This window comes from Herpailurus yagouaroundi, unplaced genomic scaffold (assembly GCF_014898765.1).
Source record: "Herpailurus yagouaroundi ecotype Mexico unplaced genomic scaffold, PumYag 162, whole genome shotgun sequence".
Taxonomy (NCBI): Eukaryota; Metazoa; Chordata; class Mammalia; order Carnivora; family Felidae; genus Herpailurus; species Herpailurus yagouaroundi.
Genome location: NW_024412403.1, coordinates 49,764,338 through 49,785,767, shown reverse-complemented (window position 1 = coordinate 49,785,767; position 21,430 = coordinate 49,764,338). Strand labels below are relative to the sequence as shown.

Below are 21,430 nucleotides of genomic sequence, written 5' to 3'. Positions count from 1 at the left end.
TTTCTTTCTTTCTTTCTTTCTTTCTTTCTTTCTTTCTTTCTTTCTTTTTTCTTTCTTTCTTTCTTTCTTTCTTTCTTTCTTTCTTTCTTTCTTTCTCTTCCTTCCTTCCTTCCTTCCTTCCTTCCTCTTTTTTTTAAAATTTTTTAACGTTTATTTATTATTATTATTATTTTTTCCCCAATGTTTATTTATTTTTGGGACAGAGAGAGACAGAGCATGAACGGGGGAGGGGCAGAGAGAGAGGGAGACACAGAATCGGAAACAGGCTCCAGGCTCTGAGCCATCAGCCCAGAGCCCGACGTGGGGCTCGAACTCACAGACCACGAGATCGTGACCTGGCTGAAGTCGGACGCTTAACCGACTGCGCCACCCAGGCGCCCCTAACGTTTATTTATTATTGAGAGACAGAGAGAGAGCATGAGCATTGGAGGGCAGAGAGAGGAGGAGACACAGAATCTGAAGCAGGCTCCAGGCTCCGAGCTGTCAGCACAGAGCCTGATGTGGGACTCAAACTTACAAACCACGAGATAATGACCCGAGCCGAAGTTGGATGCCCAACTGACTAAGCCACCCAGGCACCCCCAGATTTGGTTTTCTTTTTCAACACTACTTAGGTTATTTGGGGTATTTTCTGGTTCCATACAAATTTTAGGATTGTTTGTTTTAGTTCTGTGAAGAACACTGGTGTTGATAGGGGTTGCATTGAATGTGTAGATTACTTTGGGTGGTATAAACATTTTAACAATATTTGTTCTTCCAATCCATAAGCATAGGATGTTTTTCCATTTCTTTGTATCTTCAGTTTCTTTCATAAGCTTTCTGTAGTTTTCAGCATACAGATCTTTTACCTCTTTGGTTAGGTTTATTCCTGGATATCTTAGGGGTTTTGGTGCAATTATACATGGGGTCGATTCCTTGATTTCTGTTTCTGCTGCTTCATTATTGGTGTATAGAAATGTAACTGATTTCTGTATGTTGATTTATATCCTGCAACTTTACTGAATTCATGTATCAGGTCTAGCAGGTTTTCTATGGAGTCTTTTGGGTTTTCCACATAGAGTATCATGTCATTTGCGAAGAGTGAGAGTTTGACTTCTTCCTTGCTGATCTATATGCCTTTATTTCTTTTTGTTATCTGACTGCTGAAGCTGAGACTTCCAATACTATGTGAACAACAGTGGTAAGAGTGGACATCCCTGTCGTGTTCCTGACCTTAAAGGGAAAGCTCTGAGTTTTTCCCCATTGAGGATTTTAGCTGTGAGTCTTTCGTATGTGGCCTTTATGATGTTAAGGTGTATTTCTTGTATCCCTACTTTCTTGAGGGTTTTTATCAGGATAGGATCCTGTATTTTGTTAATTGCTTTTTCTGTATCTATTGAGAGGATCATATGGTTCTTATCCTTTCTTAGTTAATGTGGTGTATCACATTGATTGACTTACAAATATTGAATCAGCCCTGCAGCCCAGGAATAAATCCCACTTGATCATGGTGAATAATTCTTTTAATGTACTGTTGGTTCAGTTTGCTAGTATCTTGTTGAGAATTTTTATATTCATGTTTATCAGGGATATTGGCCTGTAATTCTTCTTTTTACTGGGATCTTTGTCTTGTTTTGGAATCATGGTAATGCTGGCTTCATAGAATCAGTTTGGAAGCTTTCCTTCCATTTCTGTTTGTTGAGAAGAATAGGTATTAATTCTTCTTTAAATGTCTGATAGAATTCCCCTGGGAAGACGTCTGGCTCAGGACTCATGTTTGAAATTTTTGATTACTGATTCAGTTTCCTTGCCTGTTAATGGGTCTGTTCAAACTTTCTGTTTCTTCCTGTTTTGGTTTTGGTAATTTGTATGTTTCCAGGTATTTGTGCATTGTTTCCAGATTGTGCAGTTTGTTGAAATATAATTTTTCATAGTATTCTCTCATAATTGTTTATATATCTGTGGTATTGGTTGTGATCTCTCCTCTTTCATTCATGATTTTATCTGTTTGGGTCCTTTCTCTTTTCTTTTTGATAAGTCTTTTCTTTTTGAAAAGTCTGGCTATGGGTTTATCAATTTTGCTTATTCTTTCAAAGAGCCAGCTCTTAGTTTCGTTGATATGTTCTACAGTTGTTTGTTTGTTTGTTTCTATATCGTTTATTTCTGCTCTAGTCTTTATTATTTACCTTCTGCTAGCTTTAGGCTTCATTTGCTGTTTCTTTTCTTTCCATCTCTAGATGTAAGTTTAGATTGTGTATTTGGGACCTTTCTTGCTTCTTGAGATAGACCTGAATTGCAATATACTTTCCTCGTAGGACTGCCTTCGTTACATCCTAAAGGATTTGGACTGTGTTGTTTTCATTTTCGTTTGCTTCCATGTATCTTTTTATTTCTTCTTTAATTTCCTGGTTAACCCATTCATTCTTTGGTAGGATGTCCTTTAACCTCCGTGTATTTGAGAGTTTTCTAAATTTTTTCATGTGGTTGGTTTCACGTTTCATATTGTTGTGGTCTGAAAATATGGATGGTATGATCTCAATCTTTTTATACCTGTTGAGGGCTGATTTGTGACCCAGTATGTGATCTGTTGTGGAGAATGTTCCATGAACATTTGAGAAGCATGTGTATTCTGTTGTTTTAGGGTGAAATGTTCTGATGATATCTGTTAAATCCATTCAGTCCAGTGTGTCATTCAAAGCCATGTCTTCCTTGTGGATTTTCTGCTTAGATGATCTGTCCATTGTTGTTAGTGGGGTATTAAAGTCCCTTACGATTACTGTGTTATTATCAATTAATCTCTTCATTTTTGTGATTAATTGATTTATATATTTGGATGCATCCAAGTTGGGGGAATAAATATTTACAATTGTTAGATCTTGATGGATAGACCCTTAATTATGATTTAGTGCCCTTCCTCATCTCTTGTTGCAGTCTTTTTTTTTTTCTTCAATGTTTATTTATTTTTGAGAGAGAGAGACAGAGTGCGAGCAGGGAGGGATAGAGAGAGAGAGGGAGACACAGAATCTGAAGCAGGCTCCAGGCTCTGAGCTGTCAGCACAGAGCCCGACGCGGGGCTCAAACCCATGAACTATGAGATCATGATCTGAGCTGAAGTCAGCCACTTAACTGACTAAGCCACCCAGGCGCCCCTGCAGTCTCTGTTTTAAAATCTAGTTTGGTGTAAGTATGACTATTCTGGATTTCTTTTGATGTCCATTAGCATGATGTTCTACATTCTACATTAGCATGATGTCCTACATTAGCAGGATAGTTCTACATCCCCTTATATTCAATCTGCATGTGTCTTTAGATCTAAAATGAGTCTCTTATAGGCAGCACATAGATGCATCTCTTTTTTTTTTTAATTCATTCTGATACCCTGTGTCTTTTGATTGGAGCATTTAGTCTATTTACATTCAGAGTGGTTTTTGAAAAATATGGATTTAGTGCCATTGTATTAACCTGTAAAGTTGTGTTTCTGGTGATGTTCTATGGTCATTTGTAATCTTTGTTTCTTTGGTCATCTTCTCCTTTTTTTTCCCCCCTCTACTCAGTCCCCCTTAAAATTTCTTACAGGGCTGGTTTAGTGGTCATGAACTCCTTTAGTTTTGTTTGTCTGGGAAACTCTTTATCTTGCCTTCTATTCTGAAATACAACCTTGCTGGATAAAGAATTCTTGGTTGCGTATTTTTCCTCTTCAGCACACTGAATATTTCCTGCCACTTCCTTCTGGCCTGCCAGGTGTCAGTGGACAAGTCTGCTAATCTTATGTGTCTACCCTTTTGGTTAAGGATGTGTTGTCCTTAGCTGCTTTCAGAATTCTCTCTTTATCTTTGTATTTTGCAAGTTTCATTATGATATGTTGTGGTGTTGACCCATTTTTTTTTTATTTTGAGGGGAGTTTTCTGTGCCTCTTGGACTTGAATATCTGTTTCCCTCCCCATATTAGGGAAGTTCTCAGCTATAGTTTGTTCAAATAAATCTTCTGTGCCTTTTTCTCACTCTTCTTCTGGGAGTGCTATGATATGGATGTGACTTCATTTTATGGAATCACTAAGTTCTCTAACTCTCCACTAGTGATCTAATAGTTTCCTTTCCCTCTTCTTTTCAGCTTCATTATTTTCTATAATTTTATCTTCTTTCTCACTATTCTGTACTCTGCTTCTTCAGTCCTTGTGACTATATCCACTTGGTTTTGCATCTCAATTATAGCATTTTTTATTTTAGCCTGACTAGTTTTTAGGTCTTTGATCTCCACAGCAAGAGTTTGTCTGGTGTGTTCTATGCTTTTCTCAAGCCCAGCTAGTAATCTTATAACTGTTATTCTAAATTCTTGTTCAGATATTTTCCTTATATCTCTTTTGAGCAAGTCCCTGGCTGTGATTTCTTCCTGACCTTTCTTTTGGGGAGAATTTTTCTGTCTTGTCATTTTTGCTGTTTCTGTCTTTTGTGTGTTTTAAAAGTGTGTTATGTTTCCTCACCTGAGAATAATGCTGTATTAAAAAGAAGTTGTACGCTGACCAGGGCCTGGCACTTCACGAAGTGTTTATGGTGTATGGTGTGTGCATTCTGCTATTGTGTTTTGGCTGCTCTTTCCCACTGGCCAGTCTTCTGCAGAGCCCCAACTTGCTTGCATTGGGAAGTGTTTGGACGTTTAACTAGGTGTGCTTTGATTTGTGTGTTAAAATAAGCCTAATGAAGCTGATTTGTTTGTTAAGAAAAGCCTGGAAAAAAGGAAAAAAAAAAACAAACCAAACCTGATCCCAAAAAAAGGAAAAGAAAAGGGAAAAAAATCCAACCAGAGAATCAAAAAACTTTAAGATTGATTCTAAAGAAAAAGAAAGGAAAAAAAAAAAGAAGCCTGATCCAATAAAAAGAAAAAAAAAAGAGATAAAAAAAAATAACAAACAAGAAATTCTTAGCCTGATTCCAATGGAAAAGAAAGAATAAGGAAGACAAAAAAGAAAAAATGATTAGCCTTGGTCTATTTCCGCTAGAACTGCAGGTGATGTTATGAAGCACTCAATTTCAGTACACTTGGTGCATGTGGGGTGCTGACTGTCCTGGTCTTCTGGAGGAGAGGCCCCTGTGTTGGCTCAGAGTCAGTCTTGCCCTGGGAGTAAGCAGTTTCTTGGCATAAGCAGGCTCAGTGCTAACAGTCGATCTCATGAACCACTAGATCATGACCTGAGCTAAAACCAAGATTTGGGAGGCTTAACTGACTACTCCATCTAGTCATCCCAAAACTGGAAGTCTTAATGGACCCTGTACCGTCTCCCTGTTCCTGAGTAGAGCCTCTCTACACTGTGTCTGAAGTCCTTTTTCTTTGAAAAATAGTCCCACGCCTGTGCAGTGTGTGGAATCTATGGTGTAGCACCGCTAAAAGCAGCAAAGGTTCTCTTTCTTGTTGTGTCTCTGTCCTCTGCTAACGAAAGACCTTTTGTTGGCACCTACAAGGTCTTGTGTCCCTGGGAGGGAACCTCTTCCAAAAATACTCCAGGAAGGGGAATGTTCCCTACCAGTGCACCCTGGAGATCCCTACACCACACCATGCGCTCTGGCTCCACCTCCTTCCTCCCTAGCAGTGCATGCCCCAGCTACATTCTGGAGAAAATCACTCACTTCCAAAATCAGTTTGAACTTCAAAGTCTCTTTGTGAAAAAACCCCTGTGACACTCAATACTTCTTGCTCCCCAGTCCATGGTCCAGAGAGGTTTTCATCTTGTGCAAGGAAGATGCCATGCTTTCCCAAATCCTCTCACTTTTTCTCCCTTTTGTGTTTGCATGGAAAGGGTTTGCTCCCCCTCATGGCACCGCCATTGTTTTCTTCCCCAATTCACTTCCACATGCCTCGCACCCGCTACTCTGTCTTCCTCCAACCATGGAGATTCTTCTGCCATTCCACAGATCGATTTCCTGGGTGTTCCGCTTGATCTCACCTCAATACAGCTGTGATTGAGGGACTAGAAAAACCCAGGCTTCCTCTACTTCTCCACCATCTTAACTACTCCCTTATTTTTATTTTTTTTGAGGAACCCATACTATTTTCGACAGTAGTGCACCAATTTACATTTTCATCAAGATTGCCCAGGGGTTCCTTTTTCCCTACGTTTTAGCAAGGTGTGTTATCGAGTTTTTTTTTTTTTAATGATAATCACTCTGACAGGTGTGAGGTGATATCTCATTGTGGTTTTAATTTGCATTTCCCTGCAATTAGTGATATACCATTAATGCATTACTTTTCATGTACCAGTTGGCCATGTATATGTCTTCTTTAGAAAAGTGTCTGTTCAGTTTCTCTGCCAATTTTTTAATAGAATGTTTTTTATTGAGTTGTATGAATTCCTTATATATTTTAGATATTAACCCCTTAGTAGATGTATGGTTTGCAAATATTTCTCCCATTCCATGTATTGCCTTTTCATTTTGTTGATAGTTTCATTTGGTTTGCAGAAGCTTTTTAGTTTGATGTAGTCCCACTTGTTCATTTTGCTTTTGTGGCCTTTGTTTTGGTATTAATTCCAAATAATCATTGCCAAGACTGATGTCAACAAGCTTACCCCCATGTTTTCTTCTAGGACTTACATGGTTTTATGTCTTACTTTTAAGGTTTTAATTACTTTTGATTTGGTTTTTTTTTTATGGTGCAAGATAGGGATCCAGTTTTGTCCTCTTGCAAGTGGCTGTCCCATTTTCCCAACACTATTAGTTGAAGAGACTCTCCTTTTCCTCTTGTATATTTGTGTCTCTTTTGCCATAAATTAATTGACCATATATATGTGGATTTATTTCTGACTCTTGATTCTATTCCTTTGACCTGTATGTCTATATTTAGGCCATCCCATACTGTTTTGATTAATATAGCTTTGTAATGTAGTTTAAAATCAGGAAGTGTGATGATCCCAGCTTTGTTGTTCTTTCTGAAGATTTCTTTGTCTATTTGGGGTCTTTGGTCGTTACGTATAGATTTTAAGATAATTATATTTCTATGAAAAAGGGCATTGGAATGTTGGTAGGGATTGCATTGAATCTTAGGTTGCTTTGTGTATGGTGGACATTTTAACACTCTTAATTCTTCCCATCCATGAGTATGGAATGTCTTTCAATTTATTTCTGTCATCTTCGTGGTGGTGTTTTGTTTTGTTTTGTTTTGTTTTGTTTTCCATCAGTGCCTTAAGGTTTTTGTGTATAGTTCTTTTTTTTCCTTGGCTGTATTTTTCCTAGGTATTTTATTCTTTTTAATACAATTGTAAATGAGATTGTTTTCTTAATTTCTCTTTCTGCTAGTTCACTGTTAGTGTATAGAAAAACAACTGATTTTTTTGTATTGATTTTGTATCCTGCAACTTTACTGAATTTTTTTTATTTTAAAAGTTTTTTGGTGTTTTTTTTTGGGGGGGGGAGGGAGCGTTCTATATAAAGGCATATCATCTGCATATAATGGCAATTAATGCTTTTGAATGCCTTTTATTTCTTTTTCTTACCTAATTGTGCTGGCTAGGATTTTTAGTACTGTGTTGAATAAGAGTGGTGAGAATGATCACCCTTGTCCTGTTCCTCATCTTAGAAGAAAAACTTTTAATCTTTTGCTACTGATTATGATATTAGATGTGGGTTGGTTGTATTCACCTTTATTATATTGACATGCATTCCTTATATACCCAGTTTGGTGAGAGTTTTATCATAAAAGATACTGAATTTTGTCAGGTGCATTTTCTACATGTATGGAGTGATCAGATCCTTTTAATGTTTCATTCTGTTAATGTGGTGTCCCACATTGATTTGTGGATATTGAATCATCCTTGCATCCCTGGAATAATTCCCACTTGATCATGATGTATGATCCTTTTAATGTATTACTGAAATTGGTTTCCTAATACTTTGTTGAAAATGTTTGCATCTATATGCATCAGGCATATTGGTATATAGTTTTCTTTTCTTGTAGTGTCCTTATCTGGCTTTGGTATCAGGGCGATGATGACCCAATAAAATGATTTTAGGAGTATTCCCTCTTCAGTTTTTTGGAAGAGTTTGAGAAGGATTGGGATTACTTCTTTAATTGTTTGTAGAATTACCATGGAAACTATCTAGTCCTGGGGTTTTTTGTATTGGGAGGTTTTTAATTATTAATGTTTATTTTTAGAGAGAGAGAGAGACAGAGTACAAGCAGGGGAGGGGCAGAGAGAGAGGGAGACACAGAATCCAAAGCAAGTTCCAGCCTCTGAGCTGTCAGCACAGAGTCTAGCACGGGGCTTGAATTTATGAACTGCAAGATTATGACCTGAGCAGAAGTTGGATGCTTAACTGACTGAGCCACCCAGGCTCCTTGGGAGGTTTTTGATTATTAATTCAATCTCCTTACTCCTTATCGAACCATTCAGATTTTCCTTTTTTTTATGATTCAGTCTTAGTAGGTTGTATGTTTCTAGTTACTTACCCATTTCATTTAGGTTATCCAATTTGTTGGCATATGATTATTTCATAGTAGTCTCTTGATCCTGTATATTAGTGTGGTATCAATTTTAATGTTTCCTATTTCATTTCTTTATTTATTTAAGTCTTCTTTTTCTAGTTTGTTTAGCAAAAGCTTTGGATATTTTGTTTGTCTTTTCAAAACACTAGCTCTTGTGTTGATCTTTTCTATTGTTTTTCTGGTTTTCATTATTTATGTTCTGATCTTTGTTATTCCTTTCTTTCTGCTAACTTTGGGCTGAGTTCTTCCTTTTCTGTTTTTTAATGTGTAAAGTAAGGTTGTTTATTGGATTTCTTGTTTCTTAATGTAGGCTTTTATTATTATAGACTTTCCTCTTAGACCTGTTTTTGTAGCATTCACTAAGGTTTGATATATTGTGCTTAAATTTTTAATAGCTTCAAGATATTTTTTCATCTCCTTTTTGATTTATTCTTTTTTAATATTTATTTATTTTTGAGAGAAACAGAGAAAGTGAGCAAGGGAGGGGCAGAGAGAGAGGGAGACAGAATCCCAAGGAGACTCCATGCTGTCAGTGCAGAGCCTGACGCAGGGCTTGAACTCATGAACCGTAAGGTCATGACCTGAGCTCAAACCAAGAGTTGGACACTTAACTAACCTAGCCACCCAGGCATGCCTCAATTTCTTCTTTGACAAATTGTTTGTTCAGGAATTTATTAGTTAATCTCCATGTATTTGTGAATATTTTAGCTTTTTCCTCCTGTTTTGGTTTTTATTTTAATACTATTGTGGTTAAAGATACTTAGTATAACTTAAATTTTCCTAAATTTGCTACAACTGTTTTTGTGGTCTTCCATATGATTTATAGTTGTCATATGATTATGAATGTTCTATGTGCACTTGAGAATTGTGTATTCTGGTCTATTGGATGGCATGTTCTATAAATGCATATTAGGTCAATTTAGTTTAATGTATGCTTTTAGTACGGTGTTTTCTTTTTGATTGTTTGGTCTGGATGATTTATCCATTGCTGAAAGTGGGGTATTGAATTCCTTTATTATTATTAAGTTTCCATTAATGGTGATGTTGGGCTTGTCCTTCCAAAACTGTTTTTCACACAACCTTATATTTTATATATTTAACCTAGTACCCTACAAATTATTCATTCTATAGGTAAAATTTGTTATCACACTCCAAACTTTATTTTATACCTAACTGTTGATATATGAACCATGCTTGGAACATATTAACAATTACCTTTGGGTTATTATTATTATTTTTAAAGTTAATTATTTTGAGACAGAGAGCACACATGCATGTGTGTGAGTGGGAGAGGGGCAGAAAGAGAGGGAGAGAGAGGATCCCAAGCAGGCTCTGTGCTGTCATTGTGGAGCTCAGTCCCACAAACTGTGAGATCATGACCTGAGCTGACGTTGAGTTAGTTGCTTAACTGACTGAGCCACCCAGTCTCCTCTGGGTTATTATGTAAAAAAAAAAAAAAAAAAAAAAAAAAAATTGATAAATTTATTGATAAAAAGAATTTTTTTTTTACATTTATTTATTTTTGAGAGACAGAGAGCACAAGTTGGTGAGGGGCAGACAGAGAATGAGACACAGAATCTGAAGCAGGCTTCCAGCTCTGAGCTGTTAGCACAGAGTCTGACGTGGGGCTCGAACTTACAAATTGTGAGATCATGACCTGAGTCGAAGACGGATGCTTACCTGAGTCACCCATGTGCCCCGGGTTATTATTTTTTGATTATGTATAGATGAACTTATCATGTACTTCTGTCCACGGAATTTTTACTTTTTAAACTTCTTTGATGTATTTAAATACTCTTATTATTCTTTTGTTCATTTTGCATGTGCCCATTTCTGTGGTATCCATGTGTTTCCCCCCCCCCAAAGAAATAGGGAGAATTTATAGTAGAGTAGGGATGAGAACTTACTTGTCAAATATTATTTCAATATTCTTTCTTTTGTTCAGATCATATATTCTGCTATATGGGACTGTATTTTTAACCAACTGGATTTTTATCTTGTATATATATATATATATATATACATATATATATATATATATCAATTAACTTCTTAATTCATTTGGACATAGAAGAATTGAGTATAATATTTACTTTCTTTTGCAGGGATTCACAACCAAGTAAGACTGTAGATAATAATTATGCAAAGCAAGCCTCACACACTAAAGAAAAGCAAAGAGATGATGATGGCATTTCTCTTGTAATGTCTGATGCTCAACCTAAAGGTTTGTGAACACTAGAAAATTTTTGTCATTTGAATTTTTGTCTTTTGCATTTGTAATAATTTTTAAGTTATAGTTAACTTTATTTAATCTTACATTTAAAGGATCTGTGAAAGTAAAGGGAGATTATTTAGCAACACAAAGGAAATTGCAAAGTTTGCCATTTGTACACTATAGTATTCATTTCTTGATTTATTTACTGAATCTATAAGTTACATTTGAATATCATTTCTTTTTTGTTGTTGGGGCTGGGCATACAGCTATACAATTATAATGTTAGTTTAGCTATTTGTAAGTATTATTTCCATGGATATGTCTGGTAATAATTGATATTACTGCTAATTTGATTATTATTCTTAGCTTCCCACTGTCTATCCTCCTATGGCATACATTCTTTATTCATTAGAATTTCTCTCAACTGTAGGATGATGCCTTTACAAGGCACTATTAGCAAATTTAAAAGTAAATACATCCCAGACTTCTGAACATTCTTTTTCGGCCTCCTTGCATGTGTAGGGTTAATTAATTGACTTTTCTCCTTTTTGTCTTTCTTTTAAGATTTTAAAATAATTTACAAAATTTTGCACCAAAACACTTAACTACATTAGTCACATCTTGTGGAACACATATCTTCAGGGATCTCTTGGATTACTGATTGCTTTTTTTTTTTTTTAAGTTTATTTATTTTGAGAGAGAGAGAGAAAGAGGGAGAAAGTGAAGGATGAGCAGAGAGAGAGGAGATAGAATCCCAAGCAGCCTCCACACTGCCAGTGTGGAGCCCGATACCAGGCTCAAACCCACAAACCATGAGATCATGACCTCAGACAAAACCCAGAGTCAGACGTTTAACTGACTGAGCCACCCAGGCACCCCGCGATCACTTAAAACTGGTTGCGATCTTTATTTTCTGAATGATTTCAGAAACTATTCATGAGAAAAAATGCTTCTGCAATGGCACTATGCAATAATTCTTTGCGCATTATTTGAAACACAGCTATTTACAACTTTTAGTAGTTTTTTTCATACAGGAGGAAAACTTAAAAATAAACTAGACTAATAACCAGCTTCAACTCTTATGAGGGCAATCTGGAGAAAGCATTTTAACTGTGTAGACATAATCTTTCTTTTTTTTTTTAAATTTTTTTCTTTTTTTCTTTTTTAACGTTTATTTATTTTTGAGACAGAGACAGAGCATGAACAGGGGAGGGGCAGAGAGAGAGGGAGACACAGAATCGGAAACAGGCTCCAGGCTCTGAGCTGTCAACACAAAGCCCGACGCAGGGCTTGAACTCACAGACCGTGAGATCATGACCTGAGCTGAAGTCGGACGCTTAACCGACCAAGCCACCCAGGCGCCCCTAGACATAATGTTTCAATTAGCTACTAAGCCCTAGCTGCATAAAATGAAAGACATTTATTTTCTTATGGATTGTACTTTTCCCAGAAATAATTCTCATTAATTACCAAATAAAAAGTATTTGTATAAGTTGGCTCAGTTCACATACTATTAAGGTACTGTTAAACCCTCACTTTCCACTGATTTCCTAGATAGAGTAGAAATAGTTAAATAAAAAGCTTTCTGATTTATGTCCTTTAGTGTTTCTCCAAAGTCACAGTGAAAAAATGCATAATAAAAGAAACACTTCATAGTTTCTTAGTACCTACTCTGGAGGTTCTTTTCAGAGATAAAGTGTTGTTAAGAAAAGTGACTATTGAAACTATTGAAACTCATCATGTTTCCATACTACAGATAATTGTGTCCAGTACCAGTTTTTTAATATAAGCCCATAAATTAATGGGAATTCTGAATTAAACTCCAGGTGTGTCCTTCTTTTGTGGTATATTAAGTTTGTCTTGTGGGATTAGCTTTTATGAAAATAACGTATTGGGTAAAAATTTACTTTAAAGGTTTTATTTATTTTTAAATGTTTATTTTTGAGAGAGAGAGTGCGTGCATGCACAAGTGAGGGAAGGACATAGAGAGAGGGACAGAGGATCTGAAGCTGGCTCTGCACTGACAACAGTGAGCCTGATGCAGGGCTCAAACTCAAGAACCATGAAGTCATGATCTGAGCTGAAGTACTGTGCTCAACTGACTGAGTCACCCATGTGCCCCTTAAAGGTTTTATTTTGAAGTAACTCTGTACCCAACGTGGGGTTCAAACTCACAACCCTGAGATCAGTTGTATGCTTTACCAGCTGAGCCAGTGAGGCACCCCTATATTGGAAATATTTAATATTTTGTTTACAGGAATTTGTCACTTTAATTTTATATACTAGCAAGTTAAATTGTATATGTTATGTAGACAGAATCCTATTTTTACAATGGCAAGCTCTATCTAATACATTTATTCTTGTTTCCCATGGTATAGTCTTATGAATAGTAAATAAACTGAAAGAGGAAAATTCTTGTATAGTAGCGTTTTTCTCAAGCCCCTTTTATTTTCTCAATCTTTTTGCTGTAGTATTTATGTTTAGAAATTGTAATTTGATGCATTTATATGTAGAAATTATATTTGACTACCTTTACAAAATTACAAAAAAATACTGTGCTTTTCAAAATATTGTGTTGATTATTTAGGAGGAGATTTTAATTTTTGGGAGAGTGAAGAATGTTTTCTCTGGCAATTGGAAGACTCTTCTTTTTATTCTTGTTTTTAAGTAGGCTCTGCTCCCAGCATGGAGCCCAGTGCAGGGTTTGAACTCATGACCCTGAGATCAAGACCTGAGCTAATATGAAGTGTCAGATGCTTAGCTGACCCAGCCACCCAGGTGCCCTGCAAATTGGAAAACTGTTGATTGTCTTGGAGTTTTGCCTTAATCATGCCCCACTGCCTACCTTTTAAGCAATGACAGATATAATGAATGTTAGCTGTTAGGTTTCTGTGAAGCTAGAATAAGCAAGAATAGTCTGAAGAGAAGGTGGGTAGTATTGAAGAACTTTGAGTGAATGGAGAGGTCAGGCCCAGTGTTACATAAATTATCAGTTAGGAGTTCAAGGAAGCTGCTTTGTGATTTTGTTTACATAAACTTTGGGTTGGTACTTATATAGATTCGGAAAGAAATATAATTCAGGATAATCTTCAGTTGGTTAGGTAGAACTTTTTGGAAGGTATTTTTGTATACTGCATATATTTGCTAACTGAAATACTAAGCATTTTTAGTAATAATTGACATGGGTTTCAAATAATGCTTTGTTGATTTAAAAAATGGAGCATTTAGTAGACTTATTGTACACTTAAAACGAGATCTTGAGTTTTAAAGAGAAGAAACAAACAAATTGATAGTGACTAATACTCTTTGTAATTATTGTCCTTTTTCACTTACAAAGTACATACATGTATATAACACTCAAATTTTAAAAAGACAACTAATTTCTAAAGTCAAAATGAATTATCAAAACATTTTAAGATTGGAATTTTCCAAATTTTATTAACACCCATCCCCCCCCACCATTCTTTTTGTATTACAGTCAAATGTAATTATAGCAAGAACAAAACAAAACATATTTTGATTGCTTTGCTTTGGTTACTAAAGAATACTCCCTTTTTATGTTTTCCTCATTCATTATTGTACAGTGAACATTTATTTTGTCGATGCAGTTTAAAATAGGGTATTTCTTTATATTCATGTCCAAGTGAACTTTGTTTTAAATTAGTTTTAAAAGTTGTGTAGCAATTTTGATGATGCTTATTTGAGCTCTTCTAAAAGGGATTCTTTCTGTACTTTTTGGCCGTATTTATGTCTCTTTTGTTTTTTAAGACCTCAGTAGTGGAAGTAGAGGTTGTGATCATCTTGAAGAGGGGAGCAAAAATAAGGATGATACATTTTCTGATTCAAAAATGGAACCCACTCTGACTTCCAGGAAGAGAAAGAAAAGGCTTAGAAGTAATTTACCTGATTCTCATAATTCTACTTCTTCTTTGTATGAGTCAGCAGAACAGATAGTAAGTATAGGTATTTAGATGTCATGTGAAATAATTTATGCTATGATAAAAATGAATTGACTATGAATTAGATATTGTTCTTAAGCTTTCTGCTTTTGTCATCAGATTTATTTCTTTTTTTGGCAATTTTTTAATTCTTTGGTTTTTAAAAAATAATTTAAATGAAACTTTTTTCAGTAATATAGCTATTAGAGCAAATTTGAAACATGAACAAGTAAAAAAATTAAATATGTTCCTTCTCTGATACCACTCCTTACTTAGTAGTTTGGTATTTATCCATCAGAACTGTTTTATTTTCTCTTATTTTAACAAATACTATTAATACTCTATCTATACTGTCCAGTCAATTGCTTTTTCATATGCTGTGTAAAAGTACTACCAGATTTCTTTGATCGGTAGTAATTTATTTGCCAACTTCTTGAAGCCTTTCTCTGCCTAGAGTTTAGGGAGTTTGTTGTATGTAAAGAATTATGATACTTCATGCACACATTACCTATTTTCAAAACTTAGTATACAGTTAATAAAAGTATAAGAAGATAATTTTTTTACTCCTTTGATTCACAAGGCCTTTCAGAACTTTTCAGGACCTTTGAGTTATAAACATGATTTAGATTTAAATGGTAATAGCGGTGTGAAGGCAGTGATTGATGAATAGTTTTTCATATTGTTTTCCTAAGTTTTAATTTTTTGCTTTTGTTAATGAAATCACATGATGTCCTATGGCCTCATTACTTTTGCAAAATAAAATTGTAAAAGAAAAGTTCCTCTTATTCTAAGTTGACTTAGTTTGTGGGAGACCATCTAAACCACTTGTAAATACGTATGGGAATTTCCATATCCTGGCCTTTTAAAAAAAATGTTTGGGTATTTGATTGGACAGACCAAACTCTCTATCTTTTTACTTGGGAGACCCTGGCAAGAGTAATATAGTATAATTGTGTAGTTTTCTGTCCCTGTATAATATTTTTACATTTATATTCTTCTTTAGGAATTCAAACTTTAAAAAATTCTTTAGCCAAATTTGAAAAGTACTAATTTTTTGTGTGCATTTATTTATGTTCAGATAAAACAAGAAAATGACTCCACAGTATCTGCCGAGTTTAAAAAGTCAAGTGAAAACTATCATCAAGACTCAAAAGTGCTTGAGGAAATTACACCTGAACCTATAGAAAGTGATTTTGCTAAACTATCCTCACTTGATAGTCAGGAGTTGGCTTTGAGTGCTGCTCCCAAAAGTACCTCTGACTCTTCAGCCACTGAAACTTTTGAGAGCTCTAGTTCCACTGATTCCATGGGGAATTCTACCCTTGTTGAGAAGAATGAGAGTGAGTTGAATGTAATAGAAAAGCCTGCTTTAAGTGAACACAGTGAAGGGAGCCAGTCTTTGGTATCCGTTGAACCAAGTAAGTAACAGTAGGATTGTAATATCTTTTAATTTTCTCTGCTTTAGTTGTTCTGTTTCTCCTCTCAAACAAATTTTTCCGAGGCAATAAGCTGTTTGTAACATCACTGTGGAATATATTAACTTGAGGAAAAAAAAAGACCTGGAGTTTTGGGACTTTGTTGTAGTATTAATTTAGGTAAACAGTGGATTACTTGAAGGCAGGAGTATTTTTTTTTTTTTTTTTTTTGTGAACTGTCATTCATCTCCTCAGTAGTTTTTATTTTTTATTTTATTTTTTTAAGTTTATTTATTTTATTTTGATAGAGCAAATGTGCTTGCACACGTGCTTGAGATAGAATGAACTTGAGATAGAATGAACAAGCAGGGGATGGAGAGAGAGAGGGAGAGAGAGAATCCTAAGCAGGCTTGGCACTGTGCGTGCAGATCTCAAGTGTGCATGAGAGCATGAACTGAAGCAGAATCAAGAGTCAGGTGCTTAACTGAGCCACCCAAGGGCCCCAGCTCAGTAGTTTTTAAAAGGATTCTGGAAGGACCATTATTATTGACATTTTGGTTGATGAAGCTGAAGTGCAGAATTTGAGTGCTATATAATTATGGTCATTAATTTTGATTTATTTGCAAGTGTTTGGTACACTCACATGGTACAAAAAAAGGTTTTAAAGGATATACAGTGAACAGTCTCCCACATCTTCTCTTAGCCATCCATTGTTTCCTTCTGGAAGAAACTGAATGTAACCGGAGTTACAGTACAATTTAGAGTGGTGGCATAATACATTTTTATTATTCTAACTAGAACTTGTTCCTAAGTTCTCCTCATGTCTTTATCCATTTTTAAATGTCTTGATCCTCCAGAAGGTGAGGTTGTAGGTAACTGCTAAATAATAGCAGTGATATGGAATATTGCATTTAACTAGTATAAATCAGATAATGAATGGTAGTCCAGTTTCTAAGTTGAACAAAGTTAGATGATTAAATTTTAATGGTATTATGAAGGGATATGTTGCTTCAATTGGAAAGTTTTCTGTTTGATGTGTGATTATTGCGATACATTTAAAGAATGATTTTTCCTTTTTAGTTGTTGTTTCCAGTGATGAGGAGGGACCTGTTGAACATAAAAGTTCAGAAATTCTTAAGTTACAACCTAAGCAAGACCATGTCATCACTAATGACAATGAGAGTACTTCTGAAGCAGCATTGTCAGAACCATTGATGACATGTGAATCTGTACAGGTAATTTATTTCTGCTTTCTCATAGATTAACAGTGAAATATACACTAATGGCTAATGATTGTTTCTTTCATCAAGCAGAATATTATTATAAAAATTACAAATTTTCTTAGTTTGAATTTTGAGATAATTTTCATATTAGTTTGAAGGAAATGTGTAGTTGCTCTTATTTTGAAGTGAAGGAATTATTTTTTGTCATTTTTTTTCAGTCTAAATATTCTATGACTTAAATACTTTCTTTTTTTTCTTAAAGATTCTAATTGGGCAGTTAACCACTTTATCAAAATTTCTTAGAATTAAGCAGTTGCCAGTATTAGTCTGTCTGGTCTTCCAGTACTGTGATTACTTTTTTCCTCACATGCTCTTAAGGCAGCATGATATAGAGGAATGAACATGGCGTATGGAGATTACAGACCTGGGTTCAAATCCTGGCTCTGTCATTTGGGCAAGTCACTTAACTTCTTTAAGCCTGAGTTTCCTCATATGTTCCATGAGGATAATAAGATTATTTTAAGTGAAGTAACATATGAAAGCATTTAGAAGAGTGAAGCCTTTAGAGAGAGAAAGCATTTAGAAAACCTATCAATGTGGTAAGTCCTTTGTCTTCTCCTTCTTACAGAAAATAATAAATGGGAAATGTCTTGTTGGTTTAATGTCAGCGAGTTGTGTTTTGACATAGTACTATAAGAGTGTAGCTGTAAAATGAGGTTCAAATCATTTGTTTTCAGTATTCATTCTTATTATCAGCCTCTAATTATCCTATTTTAAAGAAATGATTATCAATGCAGATAATTTGATTATGATAATTATAATCATTAATCATAATCGTAATGATTATGGTAAACTTCTGTTGGTTTGTTTTTTAATAATGTCTGAGGCTATTATCCTCTAAGGTGTGATGAAGAATTAGGTCAGTTCTATAAGAAGTCTGGTGGTCTGATTATTGTTTCACTGTTTCTATTGCATTTGGTACTCTATACAGAAAGCACCCTGGCAGCTATGTTTGGAAGTTTTGTTAAAATGTAGCCATTTTTGCTTGATTGGGAAAGTAGCCTACTTAATGGTTTAGTTGTATTTGTAATGAAAACTGTGTCATTATTGATAAGGAGTTCAAATTTTAAATGAATTATAGTTTTCTTGGCAGTATATACCTTGATAATACAGTGTGAAATGATCATATTATAAGAAAGTAACTTTTTTTGTAGAACTGACTATGATCGCAACTAGGCAATAATGTGAAGACCTACTAAGATCTATAGGGCAGCATACCTTAATATCTCCACACCTTCCTTTGTTTTCAGTTTTAAAGGAAGTTATGAGAAACATGGGTTGGCCATTTTTAGGAGGTAGTTAGTCTTTGCAAAATGTGAGGCCCCAATGAGAAATTCTTTTTATCCCATCTTCTCATTTTATCACTTAAAACACACACATGCTTACAAACAGTTAGCTGTCTGACTGATTAGAATCACCTGTAGTTGATTTAGTACCTGTTCTTTAAGGAATAAGAATAGTAGAGTAAGCAATAAAAGATGAGAATGACAAAGATTTTTTTATTAAGCAGATAAATGCGTTTGTGAGCTGAGTGAAGAATAATGAGTACTACATGTGTTTCAGAGTAAGAATAATCGCATTTCCTAGAGGTAGGAGGAGAGTGAATACACATGCATAATTGCTCTTGTGGTAATTTATTTGGTTGTTAGTGATGTTAGGGTTAAAGAGGAATAATGTATCAAGGGTAGGGAAATGTGGAGTTCAAAAAGTCATTTGAAAGCAGTTTAAAATTCAGAAGAGATTGTGGGAAACGGCTGCTGCTGATACTTCCTGGTAGTCTATTCTAATTTAAAAGTACAGTTATGTAGTTGTTTGGAAGCACTATGAATTTTGAAGTTTTAGGCAACTGGTTGGCTATTTTCAGACATGGAAAGAGTAAAAAGCATATAGATTTGATATAACAGATGATTCTTAGGTACTTACATCCCTTGAAGTGCATTACCTAAGAGCATCATCTTATATGAAGCAATTGTATATGGTTGAAATAACCCTTGACCTGGAGATAGAAACCTGGGTTTGTTTCATCCTAACTTCATGACCTTGGACAAGTAACTTAACCAATCCACACATCTATTAGTTTTACTTATGAAATGGAAAAAAAACAAAAACAAAAAAACAAAACACCCAGACTACCTCATGGGGTGGTTATGGCGATTAAAAGAGATAATATTTAGGAACTCATTTTAAACTAAAATACTATGTAAATCTTAATTTATTTCTGTTGAGCTAAAAATGAATAAAGCCTATTAGGGAATACTGAATTTACAATCATGGCTTTAATATAAAGGAAGATATATTTCTGGAGTTTAGGCCTATGGAGTTAATTTAAGATTCAACTATTAAGAGTAATAGTCTCAAAGTAAATCATATACTTTTTAAGAAAAAAAAATCTAGATAAGTGTTTTTTCACAGTAAGAACAGTACAAAATCCTTCATAAACGCATTAATAGTAATTTAAAGAAGTATTTCACTTTGAAAATCATTGTCACATTTGTATAATACTTAGGGTTATATGCATTTTATAATTTATTCCTTGTTAGGCTTCATCTGAATTATGTCCATATAATCCTGTCATGGAAAACATTTCCTGTATTTTACCTAGTAATGACATGGATCTACAACTGGATTTTATATTTACTTCTGTTTATATTGGTAAAATAAAAGGAGCTTCTAAAGGTTGCGTTACAGTAAGTATATTTAATATGTTTTTGTTTTAGATTTTGGACAAAGCATTTACATATTATCTTTTTTTTTTTTACTACAAATGAAAATAGAATTGAGTTTAATTTTATATGGGACATTTTGAATATATATGTTATACCTACTTTGATACATGTCTTTAATTGGGGGAAATCCTAAAATCATAAGGGAATATCTTAAAATTACATCTTTGATCTGACTATTCTAATGAAGATCATGTATGAAAATCATATACAGTACTGATATGCCTTGGGTTCCTAAACTTATTTGGTGGTAAAGTAAATTTTTATTCAGGGTATAGTTGAGAGCAAAAAGAAATCTTATTTTGCTGGCTTAAATTGTAAACTGAGTTCATCAAATTCCTAAATTTATTTAAAGGTCTCCAGGAATAGTTCTTTTCCATTTTTTTTCAGTGTTCTGTCTCACATATTATATTATGAAAACTATACTGGATTTTACTCTGTTCTCTATATTTTCTATTTCTGCTTATTAAAATTCTAACTATCTTTTAAGGTTTATCTGAAATACTTCCTCTTCCAGGAAACCTTTCCTGATTTTTCTAACCAGAAATAACTTCTCCCTTTACTATGTACTTATAACACTTTGTACATCTGTTGTAAGATTTATTCTTTGTGTTCATAATTGTTTTTACATTTTTGCCTAAACCTCTCAATTTTAGCCTTTAAACATCTTGTGGTGAAGAGCCATACTTTTATTCGCTTTTACATATTCCATAAATGGTTCACACCTAAATAGGCACTTAAAACGTTGGTTGAATTGTATTGACCATGTCAGATTATAACTGAGGTATTCTCCCAGAAGTTTTATTAATATTTACTGTGTTAGGGATAGGGCAGGGAATATTAAAATGGTAAGACATGGTCTCTGTTTTCATGGAACTTGTAGTCTAATGGAAGAGACAGACACATAGATAGATATTTTGTACAATGGAAATATGGACAAGAAGGGTGCATATGGGAATATCTGGAAGAATCAGAGAAGACTTCACAGAGAAGACAGCATACGATTTAAGATGTAAAGTATATGTTTACTTGGTGCCATACAGGAGGAAGACCTAATTTCATGTATAAATCTAGCAAATTCTGTGTTCTACAAATAGTAGTAACTTGTGATATAGTTAAAATTGCTTTGGATGAAAACACAAAAATAGTTTGTTTAAAATTAATATTCCCTAAACAGTAGTTTTTAGATATTAATGATTTTGGCATGCCTGGGGTGATATTACAATTTTTTTCTGTTAAGGAATTTCATGCACTTTTTACAATCTTCACTCCCCTTATCCCCATTTTACTTTTTTATTTTAAATTCAGTTTAATCACTTTTTTTCTGTTGGTTTCTTTGTGATGGTAAAAAATTAGATAATATAAATATATGACAACAACTGATTAGTCAGGGGAGGAAAATCC

At 34.5% G+C, this 21,430-nt stretch overlaps 1 protein-coding gene across 8 annotated transcripts in view; it reads left to right on the top strand.

The window, feature by feature from the left end:
- SENP7 (SUMO specific peptidase 7) overlaps window positions 1-21,430 on the top strand; it is a 154,259-nt gene that overhangs the window by 97,070 nt on the left and 35,759 nt on the right. For 7 of the 8 annotated variants that reach the window (XM_040484379.1, XM_040484378.1, XM_040484381.1 and 4 more), the window contains 5 exons: window positions 10,558-10,676; window positions 14,436-14,620; window positions 15,684-16,023; window positions 17,101-17,255; window positions 19,844-19,990. In XM_040484379.1, coding sequence (XP_040340313.1) covers window positions 10,558-10,676; window positions 14,436-14,620; window positions 15,684-16,023; window positions 17,101-17,255; window positions 19,844-19,990 — 946 coding nt within the window. Of the gene's footprint in view, window positions 1-10,557; window positions 10,685-14,435; window positions 14,621-15,683; window positions 16,024-17,100; window positions 17,256-19,843; window positions 19,991-21,430 lie in introns of those variants that run through there. The other variant, XM_040484384.1, reaches the window with a different exon arrangement.